At 38.3% G+C, this 13441-nt stretch overlaps 1 protein-coding gene across 1 annotated transcript in view; it reads right to left on the reverse strand.

Annotated features, from left to right (window-relative positions):
* Window positions 1–223: 223 nt before the first annotated feature.
* The window catches only part of BEND3 (BEN domain containing 3), a 47999-nt gene continuing 34781 nt past the window's right edge, over window positions 224–13441 (reverse strand). Inside the window, exons 2-4 of the mRNA XM_073627022.1 lie at window positions 11891–11942; window positions 11570–11769; window positions 224–3446 (exon numbers count right to left, since the gene is read on the reverse strand). Coding sequence (XP_073483123.1) covers window positions 1209–3446; window positions 11570–11769; window positions 11891–11930 — 2478 coding nt within the window. The 5' untranslated portion in view covers window positions 11931–11942 and the 3' untranslated portion in view covers window positions 224–1208. The remainder of the gene's footprint in view (window positions 3447–11569; window positions 11770–11890; window positions 11943–13441) is intronic.

A 13441-nucleotide genomic window follows, 5' to 3' on the forward strand; every position in this document is an offset into this window, starting at 1 on the left:
GGGAATGTGTTTTACAGTATATCAATTTGTTAAAAGGAACAGAGAAAACATTAAAGCTGTATTAACCCCAAATGTATTATATTGCAATTTGCCACTTCTTAGATGTGGTTGCTGCATTTGTTTGTTTTTTTAGGATTTTTGCCCCTTTTTCATCTTTTGAACCTGGAAGTATGTCTATTATTTTTCATCAGATCAAGCTGTGTAGAAAAAGTGACAGAGGTGGTTACAATGATCAGCTATTTTTTAATTTATGTAAAACCTTTATCCAAAAAAGTAAAAAAATAAATAAATAAATAAAAACCCTTGCTGTGACTGCTTAAAAGGATCACCTTTGGTAACATGTTACATCTGTATTTAACACCCTGATGCTCCTGTAAAAAATTTTCACTTGCAAAATCATGTGTATTTATTTATTTAAAAGGTTAACTTAGCCTGTAAGGAAGCGTGTTACTGGCTAGATCACCAGCAGTAACTAAGCTCATGCTTATTTGGACATGATCCCAAACCCACATGAACTATCCCACAGAGAAATTGTGAAAGCCAACAATTGCTCATGGGGTATGCAGGGTGGGGAAAGCCTCTGACTGTCAGCTTTGAAAGCAATCACCATTGGAAAATAAAAGGAAAAAAGGCTAAAACCAAAAAATGAATGCAACTACCACATATGAGGATTGATAAGTTGCAATATATTAATGGTTAGTGTTTGAGTTTAATACTGCTTTAATAGACTATACTGATTAATAGACAAAATAACTCTTGTTGTGGTTTTAGTTAAGAAAAGACTATACCAACTAGTGTTGTTTGTTTTTATGTAGGAAATTCTACATCAATTTCTTTACAAAAATATTGGTAACCCATTACTAATGTTGGGTTCCACACCACTTTACAAGCAGCAAAAATAGTATACCTAGAAAAAATGAAATGTAACAAGCATATTGAAATGAACTATAAAAAAAAAAAAAAAAAAAAAAACAACATTTGAAATGTACAAAATTGAACAAACTTCTCTTGAGAAATGTAGTTAATATTAAACACACGGAAATGTTTTAGGGGAGTGCAAATACGCAGTCTCACATTCTAACAAACTATTTTTCTATACTCTTTTACAAGTAATATTCAGAAAAGAAAAATAGGTAAAAGCAGCACTATAAATCTCTATAAAGACAACTAAAATAATTTACTATCATTTACTAAATTTTCAGCAGTTATTAACTTGACTTTTTTGTAGCTTTTTTAAGTATGTCACATTTTTTTCTATTTGGGCGCCTGCACCTTTCATCAATGCTTGGAATACATTCATAATGCCATACTTCCTCCATTTTGTCTACAGGGTATACGGCTTCCACATAGTGGCGGATCAATCTTAGTCTTATGGGATCCAGCTGCTTCTTGTTGCATGCACCTGAGTGGTTGTACTGCAGCCTAAGATTTTCTGGAGTAAACAGTTCTGGAAAAAGTCTTACTAATAGTCTGGCAGCAAAATTCCCAACAGAAAGGCTCTGTTGAACAATGTCCCTTATTTCTTTGTCACTAAGTAAGTAAATTGTAGGCACAGGAAAATCAGGAGGTGGAATGACAATCTTATCCAAAGGTATTTTACAGAAGTCTTTCGTGCTACGTTCAGGAGGCAGAGGTGGTCCTTCTATAAGATCTCTGTAGGTTTCAGAGTTCAACTCGAAAGACACAAAGTCTCTTCTCTCAGGCAAGGGTACATACACTTTTCTTTGCTGCTGGTAGGATCGTCTTTGTTCTGTATCCCTCCGCCGACATCTCTCATCCAGTTTCCCCACAAACTCCAAAGTCCAAACTCTATCATTTTTTGCCCTGGGGTAAAGTACTTGAACATAATGTCGGATAAGTTTTACACGAACTGGATCTAGCTGTTTTTTACCCAGTGAACCACTGCAGTTGTATTGTTTTCTCAAATTCTCATGTGTGAAAAGTTCAGGGAACAAATGCACTAGAAGACGAGAGGCAAAATTTCCAATAGACAAGCTAGTCTCATATATATTTTTAAGTTGCTCGTTGCTGATCAAGAATTGTGGAAAAGGAACCTCAAAGTCAGGGGCTGGAATGTCAATTTTATCAAAATCAAAAGGAACAAGCCAAATTTTTTTGGACTTTCTTCCTGGTTTTTCCATGTCATTATCAGTGTCATCTTCTACCTTTACAATAGACAGGTCATCGGGTAGACCAGATTCGTAACAGTCATCTCTCATCTCGTCACACTCACTACCATCCATGAACAGACTCTCCAATTCATCATTTATTCTTTGCACACACTGTTGCAGCCAAATATCATTTTCCTGTATTTCTGGAAAGTATATCTCTGTGTATTGACGGATCAGCTGCAGTCGGTGAGGATCGACAGTAAAATTCTCAGGGTCTCCAAAATTCCTTTCACCAAGTTTTCTTTGGTTAAATATTTCTGGAAATAATCTATGAAGCAAAAATACTGCAAATTCTCCAGGATTAGAAGCCTCTTCTAAACATTCATTGAGGTCCTTCACATTAATGGCATATTCTGAAACCATAGGGTTGGCTCTTTCTAAAGTGGCATTTTCCTCTTGTTCTTTACTTTCAACAAAATGAGAATTCTGACATGGTTGATTTTCAAAAAAGGGGGAGGTGTGCATACCATGATGGCTGCTTTCCATCTCTCTCTCAGCCCAAAAACGATTGAAGAAATCATTTACTTGAGGCAAGACTTCAACCTGCCAAACTGCATTGTTCTGAACAGAAGGATAGCATGCCTCCACATAGTTTCTTATGAGCTGGAGATGAAGGGATTCTAGTTTAATCTTGTTGACGTAGCCACATGTACTACAACTCCTGGACAAAGCACTGCTTCCGAAAAGCTCAGGGAACAGTTGAACCAGCAAACGACATGCCAAATCACCAGCTGAGGTGCTCTGGTCCATTGCTTGTTTAAGTTCAGTGGTAGTAAGCTGATACTCAGGAGGTGGATGAAATTCTGCCACCATTTCATTAGGGCTAACTTTTTTCTTTATTCTACTTACCTCAAGGGACAAAAGGTCAACTTTACTATGAAGCTGAGACATATTGGAATTGAGAGTGTTGAGTGTGAAAAACATTTTTTGTATTAAAGTGTAAAGGTTTGACTCCTCACTGACTGGTAAAGTTACGGAACTGGAGCCTGTTTCACGTTTATGAAGATCGTTGAACATCCGAACTCCTGAAGAGCTACACTGATTTACCTTCTCATAAATTTCAAAAGATGCCAACAGGTCCGATGTAACAGAATGTTTTTTTTCTGTAATCTTGTGTGAAATTCCATACAGAGGTTTTTTGTAAGATGTGGCAAATTCACTCACTGTGTCTTCTTCACCTGGGGATTCAGTACTGTGTTCAGAGCTGGTACTTAACTCAACATTTGCCAGGGCAGAGCATGCAGAATCCCTGTTTTTCAAACCTGAAGGCAGGCCCTAAAACACAAAGTATAAATAAAGTATAAATTAAAGGAGTATGCACCTGTAGTAGCTGAGGATATCAAAACCTAATATACAAAAAATAAGGGAACCCATGTAAATAGGATGAACACATCCCATGTTACCTGCCCATTCACTAAAATCTAGATAGTGGGGCTTAATGGTCAAAAAACCTAAACCAGCCAATTAATTGGCAGAACAATTAACTGCTCAATATAAGGACCATTTACATGAACCTTCCTGGGCTTAAATAAAACCAAAAATCAATTAGAGACTACAGAATTATAAAATTACAAAAACGTTTATTATACATCAAAAAGGTAAATAAAGAAATCAGGTACAATAATAGAAAAAAAAACAATCACCTTCCATCACCATTAAAAAGACAACATCTAGACATCATACGCACATTCATACACCTCACAACAAGAAATAAATGCTGACTAGTCAGCATTTATTCCTTATTGTGGGGTGTATGAATGTGCGTATGATGTGTAAACGTGTAATATGTACTGGGACAAGGTTTTTTTTATTAATGGTGATGGAAGATGGTTGTTTTTTTTTTATTATAGTACCTGATTTAAAAAAAAAAAAAATTTAAATCAAATTATATATAATAAACGTTTTTGTAATTCTGTAGTCTCCAATTGATATTTTATTTCATTAAAGCCCCGGAGGCTCTCATGTTAATGGTCCTGATATTGAACAGTTCCTTGTTCTGCTAATTAATTGGTTGGATATCGAAACCTGCATATTTGAATTAGTACTGAAGCACCAATAAACAAAAGATTGCTACTGTAACACTCCAAGTATTTTACTGTCTAACATTTTGGGGTATATTATACAGATTATAGAATGCACTTGCGCTCAGAATCTTGTTTATAGAAGTGTTATAGTTGTTAAAGACTTGCGTTTTTAACATATTAACATAAACCATATATACTTCTAGAATGGTACCATGGTGATTTGCAAGGACTACATCATTTCATAAAGATCAAACCTATTCCCTTGAACCATTAAACTTTATTGTACATTAGAACCCTTCAATACATGTTTTATAGAAAACTATTATCAGTAACAGTTTTGTGGTGAAAAGTTTTAACACATAGCTAGGCATTTATCTACCAAAAGTGACATCTATCAATGTTCTTTTAGGATAAATGTATACATTGGTTGAGGTCCCTTATCTAGGTTTGGACAGAGCAGTGAATGGTTAGAATCCCAGAGCTGTCTGTATTGTTGGGGAAATATTCTTGTGCTACCTGTCCATGAGACATAACAGGAAGTTAAGTGAAGTCTCTCCAAAGTGAGGGCCATTGTCCTGTTAGTGATAAATTATGTATACTCCCTCCCTCCCTTTCTGAAGGTCACCAGGGAAAACAGAAAAAGCAAATCTCCCCAGCTGGGGCACAGACAGCGATACAAATCTTAACAAGGAATTTCAACACTCCCACAATCTATTCATTACTAAAACAATGTGCCTTTAGATATACTTTAGGAATGGCCTGAAATCGGAAAAGACTTTTTAGTGGTTTAACTCAAATTTTGTATTTACACACCTGATAAAATGCACATTATTAGGCTTGAAAATTTGCTTAAAGCTTTAATTAATTATTTTAAATGAAATAATAAACCTGTTATACTTACCTGCTCTGTGCAATGGTATTGCATAGAGCAGCCCCAAACCCCATCTTCTTGGGTCCCTTACCAGCGCTCTGAGCTCCTCCTGTTCTCTGTCTGCCATCAAAGGAAGCCACTTCCCATGAGGGCACATCTATGGGCTTGTTCCCGAGCCAGGCTGTGTGTGTCTATTGACGCACACAGTGTATCTCAACTCTGCCACCCCTTCTCTGCATACAGGATTTGATTGACAGCAGCAGGAGCCAATGGCTCCTGGAGCTGCCTCTGTGAACAGAGAGGGAGGAGAGAGATTTTGCAGATGGGCACGGCGCTAGATTGACTTCGGGCTCAGGGAAGTATACAGGGGGGTGAGGTAGTGCTACAAATACAGGGACATTTTTTACCTTAAAGTGATTGTAAAGTCTAGTTTTTTTTTTCATTAAAAATAACAAACATGTTATACTTACCTGCTCTGTTGCAGTGGATTTGCACAAAGCATCCCGAATCCTCCTCTTCTCGGGTCCCTCTTCTGTGCTCCTGGCCCCTCCCTCCTGTTGAGTACCCCCACAGCAAGAAGCTTGCTATGGGGCACCCGAGCCAAGTCAGGTCCCTGTGTCCACTCAGACACGGAGCTGTGGCCAGGCCCAGCCCCCCTCTCTTATGATTGGCTGACTGACTTTGATTGACAGCGGTGGGAGCCAATGGTGCTGCTGCTGTGTCTCAGCTAATCAGGAGGGACAGCCTCGTAAGGCTGAAACACTCATTGACATTGCTGGACAGAGATGGGGCTCAGGTAAGTATTAGGGGGGTTGCTGTATACAGAAGGCTTTTTATCCTAATGCATAGAATGCATTAAGTTAAAAAACCTTCTGACTTTACAACTCCTTTAATGCAGGGAAACATTAAAGTAAAAAATGCCCAGCCTTCAGAACCACTTTAGGATTCCCCAAACTATATATTTTATAAAAGCAGAGAATCTATGGAATTAAAGAGACTCTTTCATCAACTTTGCAGAACCGCAGGTAAATTTACAGAAAAATCAACTCGTTTAAATGCATTTTTCTTTTAATACAGTACTTCAGGAGAGTCGGTTTCCTGGCACAGCCCCCTTCCTCTCTGCACAGAATAGCGCTCTCCTCTTCTAGCAGTGTATATTTACTGCCCTGCTGTCAGCCCATTGTAGCTTTACTGCTACAGGGCGGAAGCTCTGCGCAGAATCACATATTTATACAGGATTGTGCACTTCTGGGTAGGGGACACACGCATCACAGCAAAAGCTGATCAGTGGGTGCCAGCCAATGGATGACCGCCAGCGCCCCCTGATCGGCGAGGGGACACAAACTGGACAGAGCTCTGCCTATCAGCAGGATGTACTGGATTTTGTGCAGGGTATAAAACTAGCACATCCCTTAGTGAAAGCATCACATAGTACACACATTTAACCCTTTGATCGCCCTAGATGTTTAACTCCTTCCAGGCCAGTGTCATTAGTACAGTTACAGTGCATATTTTTATCACTGTATTAGTGTTACTGGTTTCCACAAATTGTCAGATTGTCCGCCGCAATAAGTTGCTGATTGCCGCCATTACTAGTGTAAAAAAATAAATACATTTAAAAATCCAGTATATATACACACACACACCATAGTTTGTAGATGCTAAAACGTTTGCAAATATTAGGCATAATACATATTGGCCAAAACTTATGAAGAAATTTGATTTTTAAAACTTTTTTTTATTGGATAAGTTCTATAGCAGATAGTAAAAAATATTGGTTTTTTTTTCAACATTTTTGGGCTTTTTTTGTTTATAGCGCATAAAAAAATGAAAAACGTAGTGGTGTTCAAATACTACCAAAAGAAAGCTCTGTTTGTGGGGGGAAAAAAAAAGACAAAAATGTCATTTATTTACAGCGTTGCACAACCGTGCAATTGTCAGTTAAAATAGCTAAGTATAAACTAAAAGCAAACACAGTCAGCAGATCTGGTGCTTCTGGACAAATGACACTTTAAAGCAAAAAATGAACGAAATGTGTGAGCTGCTGCTATAATAAACCATTACTGATAAAAAGCAACCCAAAAAGGCTTTTTGTATCTGTCAGCTGCTACGATCTCCACCCGGGCATCACCGTGGACGAGACATCTCCTGAACGGTGAGAGAGTATTGTGCTGTGTTGCACAGACCAGAAGGTTATACCATGAAATGCTTTTTTATTCCTAACAGTTTGTAAGTGTAAATCTTAAAGGGGGGGTTGTTTTGGTGGAAATAAAACTTTTAAAACAGGTTCACGCTATGAGGATTGTTTTCCTTATAAGCCAATAAGCCAGTTAACCTGTATGTGGAAATCCTTGATGATTGATTGTATCTATTGGGAATGATGCACTAACCCCTTGTGACTACAAATAAGGACTCAAGGAAGTGGAGTCACTGCTGGCTAAAGATCCATTTATACACTAAATCTGTTATCAGATTCTTCCGGTGAGTGTTATATTTGAGGGCAGCGGTGTCATGTGGTGCGGTGGAGGCCTGTTATCCTTTTTGGACGAGATCCTATATGAACACTCTTTTGGATTACTTAAAGTCTTTGCTGGACTTGCCCTTCATAGGGCTGTTTATCACCATTCGATGGTTATCTATATCACCTTTAAGCGCTACTTCAACCTATGAATTACATATATGAACTTTTTGGGTTGCTTTTTATCACTAAAGTAGCCGTATAGCAAAAAAATGGCCTGGTCATGAAGGTGGGGTAAATCTTCCGGAGGCCAAGTGGTTAATCAAATACTCAGAGAAGGTGTCAACAGCTGTAGCTGTCAAAAAAGCAGTCTAAAGAATACCTATACATTTTTAGTGGTTTTTGCATTCTGTGCTACTGAAACATGTTTCATAGGAAACCATGTTAAATGGACTGTAGTGCAAATCTGCAAAATGCAAAAAGCACTAAAAATGCACAGGTGTGAATCAGGCCTTAGGGGTATATCAACAACACTGCTCCAGAATATACTGTAGAAAGATACAAAGTAGCATAATGTACAGATGATGTCAGTTAAAAGCAACCTGACCAGTATAAAAGAAAATTATTTTTTTTTTTTTAATGTTCCTCTGTTGGACACCTTATTAACCCCCTAATTTACTCTAATCAGCACCAATTACCTCCTTTTTCTCCTCCTCCATTTAGTTGTTTACCTGCTGATTTGTTTGTTTGTTTCTATTAATTGTTAATATTTAAACTTTTTTTTGTTTTTTTAATACAAGTTTAACATTTCCCAAAGATTAAAAAAAAAGAAGAAGAGAGAGAACATTTTATTTCATTTGTCATTTTAACCAGGACAAATGACAAAATAAAATGTGCACTTTTTAAAATCCTTGCTGCAAGACAATATCATGAAACGAAAGCCTTTATTCCTCCTCATAAAAACAATATACTGTATGCATCACCTTGATATCTTTAGTGATGACAAAGTGAAACACTTTTTAGAGCTTGTACATTTTATATAGATGAATATCTTTTAAGTTCCACCTATTCATTCAACATTCCTCAAGCATGTGGACATCTGCATGAAATTTGATACATATCCTAAACTGGCATTAACCCTTTGCCACCTGCCCATCGTCAAATGTCAGAGGAGGGGTTGCAGCTCTTGTTCTGGGACGACGTCATATGATGGCACCCCAGAACGGCCGCTCTTGCGCACCTGCGGGGGAGCGCAGAGCAGCGATCGGGCTGTGTTCCTAGGACACGGCACAACCTCGATCTCTGTAAAGAGCCGATGATGCAGCTCTTTAACCGTGTGATTTGCTGTGTCCAATCACAACTGGTCACATGTAAATGCAGATTGTGTGGTGAGAAGAGCCGATCAGCGGCATCTCCTCGCAGCGGAGACCAGGACAGGTAATCAGGGCACTGATCATCAGTGCCCTGATTACAGTAAAGTCCCAGCAGTGCCCATCAATGACACCAAATAATGTCTATAAGTGTCCATTAGTGATGTCAGTTAGTGCCTGCTCATCAGTGCTGCCTATCAGTGCCGCCTATCAGTGCGGCATATTAGTGCCTCCTCATCAGTGCCCATCAGTGCAGCCTCATCAGCGCCCATCATTGAAGGAGAAAAATTACTTATTTACAAAATTTACTGACAGAAACAAAGAAAAACTTTTTTTATTTTTTCAAAATGTTTGGTCTTTTTCCTAAAAAAGAAAAAAAAAAAAAAGAAGAAAAAACCCAGCAGTGATCAAATACCACCAAAAGAAAGCTCTATTTGTTTGAAGAAACGATAAAAAGAAAAAAAATGGGTACAGTGTTGCATGACCGCGCAATTGTCAAAGTGCAACAGCGCTGAAAGCTGAAAAATGGCCTTGGCAGGAAGGGGGCGAAAGTGTCCGGTATTGAAGTGGTTAAACTAAATTTTCTAAAAATGACAGGTGGGGTTTTTAAAACAGAAGAGACCCTAACAGTCTCTTCTGCCATAATGCTTCCCTCTGCCAGTCAGTTGTAATGTACACAGCTCAGCGTATATTTAGGGCACAAGCTCTGTGCTGTGATAATGTGGCTCCCATGTGCGGAAGTGACTTCCTCGCACTCTGGCCATTCATGCAGCTAGTGGAAGAGTATATGTGGTGGGGAGCACTGAAACTATATATACAGTGGGCTTAATAGCATCTAGATATTTATGCACAAACAAATTGAATGTGAACACTGAAGTGTACCATACACAAAAAAATATAAAATAAAAATATATGTATCAAACTTGCATATTACAAGAGAATGACTACCATCCAATCTCTGCAAACATAGCACAATATTATTTTTGTGAAAAACAATAAGAAAATTCTAATGCTGAAAAAATACTAAAATAAAGTCCACATGCAATTAAAAATGGTGCACATCAATATGCATTAATCTTCCGCTGTATCAAAATAACACAAGATGAATGAATAAAAGTGAGTCTTCCTCTGTGTGAATAAACGACCTTCACCAGCTGCATAACACACCCTATGTGCTCTGTAAGTGGATGTCTTTTAGCAAGAAATGGCTTGCTACCATGATGTGGATAAGCCTTGTGGGTAACCTCTTCCTCTCCCCCAGTAGAATGTCAGGCAATATATAGAAGGATACAAGAAAGTCCAAAATAGTGTAATCCCATTTATTAAAATTATTAAAAACAAGAAAGCCAAATGGCTACTTACATTAGGAGGTGCCCTCGCCCGGCACTGAGGCTATACCGCTCGTCTAATATGAAAGCTCCGCTCTGTGTGTGGAAAATGGCGCCTCCTGAGGACGGGAATCGAAACGTACGTCGAGGCGTGCCTGGTTACACAATCTTCATCCCTTTCCGGTCCCTGTGGTTGTCGGCAGCTGAGGGTGAAGCGCACGCCAGTTTCCACACACAGAGCGGAGCTTTCATATTAGATGAGCGGTATAGTGAGGGCACCTCCTAATGTAAGCAGCCATTTGGCTTTCTTGTTTTTAATAATTTTAATAAATGGGATTACACTATTTTGGACTTTTTTGTATCCTTCTATACATTGCCTGACATTCTACTGGGGGAGAGGAAGAAGTTACCCACATCATGGTAGCAAGCCATTTCTTGCTAAAAGCTATAATTGACCTCTTTTTAATAAAAAAGGTCAACATCTTCTGGTAAGCGGACATCCACTTACAGAGCACATAGGGTGTGTTATGCAGCTGGTGAAGGTCATTTATTCACACAGAGGAAGACTCGCTTATATTCATTCATCTTGTGTTATTTTGAAACAGCGAAAGATTAATGCATATTGATGTGCACCATTTTTAATTGCATGTGGACTTTATTTTAGTATTTTTTCAGCATTAGAATATTCTTATTGTTTTTCACAAAAATAATATTGTGCTATGTTTGCAGAGATTGGATGGTAGTCATTCTCTTGTAATATGCAAGTTTGATACATATATTTTTATTTTATATTTTTTTGTGTATGGTACACTGCAGTGTTCACATTCAGTTTGAGCATAAATATCTAGATGCTATTAAGCCCACTGTATATATAGTTTCAGCGCTCCCCACCATATATACTCTTCCACTTGCACTAGAATTCCTATCTAGTTCGGGGGTTAGCAGCTCACAATTTATTTAGTCACACATATCCCCAAAAAAAAAAAAAATTTTGGCGCGAGGTTACACTTACTTTTATCATTCATGCAGCTAAACAGATGGAACCCAGAAGGAAGGCCAGGTGAAGATGGAAGCACCCAGGACCAGCAGGAGTGCTGACAGTGCAGCGCTGGAGAATACGGTTTGACAGGCAAGTCTGTCGTTACCTACTAATATATGGTACATACTGCCACATTATGGTATAAACCTTCTAGTAGCCCAATTACGAAAAAAAAAAAAAAAAAAAAGAAAGCAGAGTTTAATATTGCTTTAAATAACTATTTTTTACATTCTCTAGTTTACGTATCAAAAGTGTTTACATACACTTGTTAGGAGTACAAAAGGTAAAGACGTTTTGTTTAAATTTACCTCTTGAGTGAGTCGCCTTTTTTTAAAAGTTGTAAGATTTTCTGCTTCCCCACTGGACCCATTAGACATAAGAGAAGCTTGTTTCCGTTTATTGGAGTGACAGTTAACAGTACATTCTGGATCCACTTTGCCCACATATGGTGCGCGCAAGCGTCGCAGGCGAACTTCTTCACTTGATGAATCCACTGTCACAACTTTTACTATAAGGATGACAAAAACGACCATAGATCAGTGGTGCATTTTTACCATCAAAAACACAATAACAGCTCGTGCAAAATAAAAAAATAAAAAAGGGCTAGGTAATTTAGACACATACGGTACCTTTATCATCATTTTCATCTTGAAATTCAGCTGCGTTCATTGTTTTCCTCACCTGTTAAAGAATAAAAAAGATTCCATGTTTTGCTGCAACAGAAATGATTGCAACAGTTTTGCACACTTAACCACCAAATTGTATCAATCACTTTTACACTAAAGACAATGTTTTGTGGTAGGAAGCCATAGTTATGACCTTAAAGTATAACAATTTATAAAAAAATAATTTAACAGCATCTGAATTGGGAAAACAAACAATCAGACAAGATGAATAACACCCTAAAGCCTTGTACACACGTTCAGATTTTCCGACGGGAATTGTGTGTTGACAGACTGTTGGCCTAAAATCCGACCTTTGTACACTTCATCGGACAATTGTTGTCGGATTTTCCGTGGACAAATGTTGGATGGCAGGCTTATAAATTTTCCGCAGACAACGGTCTGTTGTCAGATTTTCTGATTATGTGTACACAAGTCCGTCAGACAAAAGTCCAAAAGTACAAACACGCATGCTTGGAATCAATGCTTACCAAACACAACATTAGCAGAAGGTGCCCAAAGGGTGGCGCTAAAGAGCTGAAAAGCCACGTAGTATGTCACTACGTTCTCGTTTGTTGGCCGACAATTGTGTGCCCTTTGTATGCAAGACAAGTTCATGGCCAACGCCCTTCGGACAAAAGTCTGACGCTTTGTCTGCGGAAAATCCAATTGTGTGTATGAGGATTTACTATTTCTTACAAATGTGTGCAAAATACTTACCTTGCCCATAAGTGCACCTCATGCAAAAAAAAAACAAACAAACTGCACAAAATCTAATAAGTATATGGGAGAAAAAGTACACTGGGTACTAGAGCTGCACGATTCTGGCCAAAATAAGAATCACAATTTTTTTGCTTAGAATAAAAAGATCACGATTCTCGCGATGTAAAATCTTTCACATTATACAAAAAAATTGGGTTAACTTTACTGTTTTTTTTTTTTTTTTAATTCATTAAAGTAATTTTTTCCAAAAACATTGCATTTGAAAGACCGCTGCGCAAATACAGTGTGACATAAAATATTGCAACAATCTCCATTTTATTCTCTAGGGTCTCTACTAAAAAAATATATATAATGTTTGGGGGTTCTAAGTAGTTTTCTAGCAAAAAAAAAAAAAAGAAGGATTTCAACTTGAAACCAACAAATGTCAGAAAAAGGTTTAGTGTTTAAGTGGTTAAACTTTCCTAACTTTCACAGGAAGTCTATTCCTTTGACAAATTGTTACAATGTTTCTAATTAAGTTCACTGCTAAGCCTCGGTTCACACCAGAGGCGGCACGACTTGCAGGTCGCCTCACCGAGGCGACCTGCACACGACTGCCCGGGCGACTTGCAAAACGACTTCTGTATAGAAGTCTATGCAAGTCGCCCCAAGTCACCCCCGAAGTCGTACAGGAACCTTTTTCTAAGTCGGAGTGACTTGCGTCGCTCCCCTTAGAACGATTCCATTGTACTGAACGGGACGCTACTTGTCAGGCGACCTAGGTCACCTGACAAGTCGTCCCAGTGTGAACCGAGG

The sequence above is a fragment of the Aquarana catesbeiana genome, linkage group LG04 (genome assembly GCF_042186555.1).
Source record: "Aquarana catesbeiana isolate 2022-GZ linkage group LG04, ASM4218655v1, whole genome shotgun sequence".
Classification (NCBI taxonomy): Eukaryota; Metazoa; Chordata; class Amphibia; order Anura; family Ranidae; genus Aquarana; species Aquarana catesbeiana.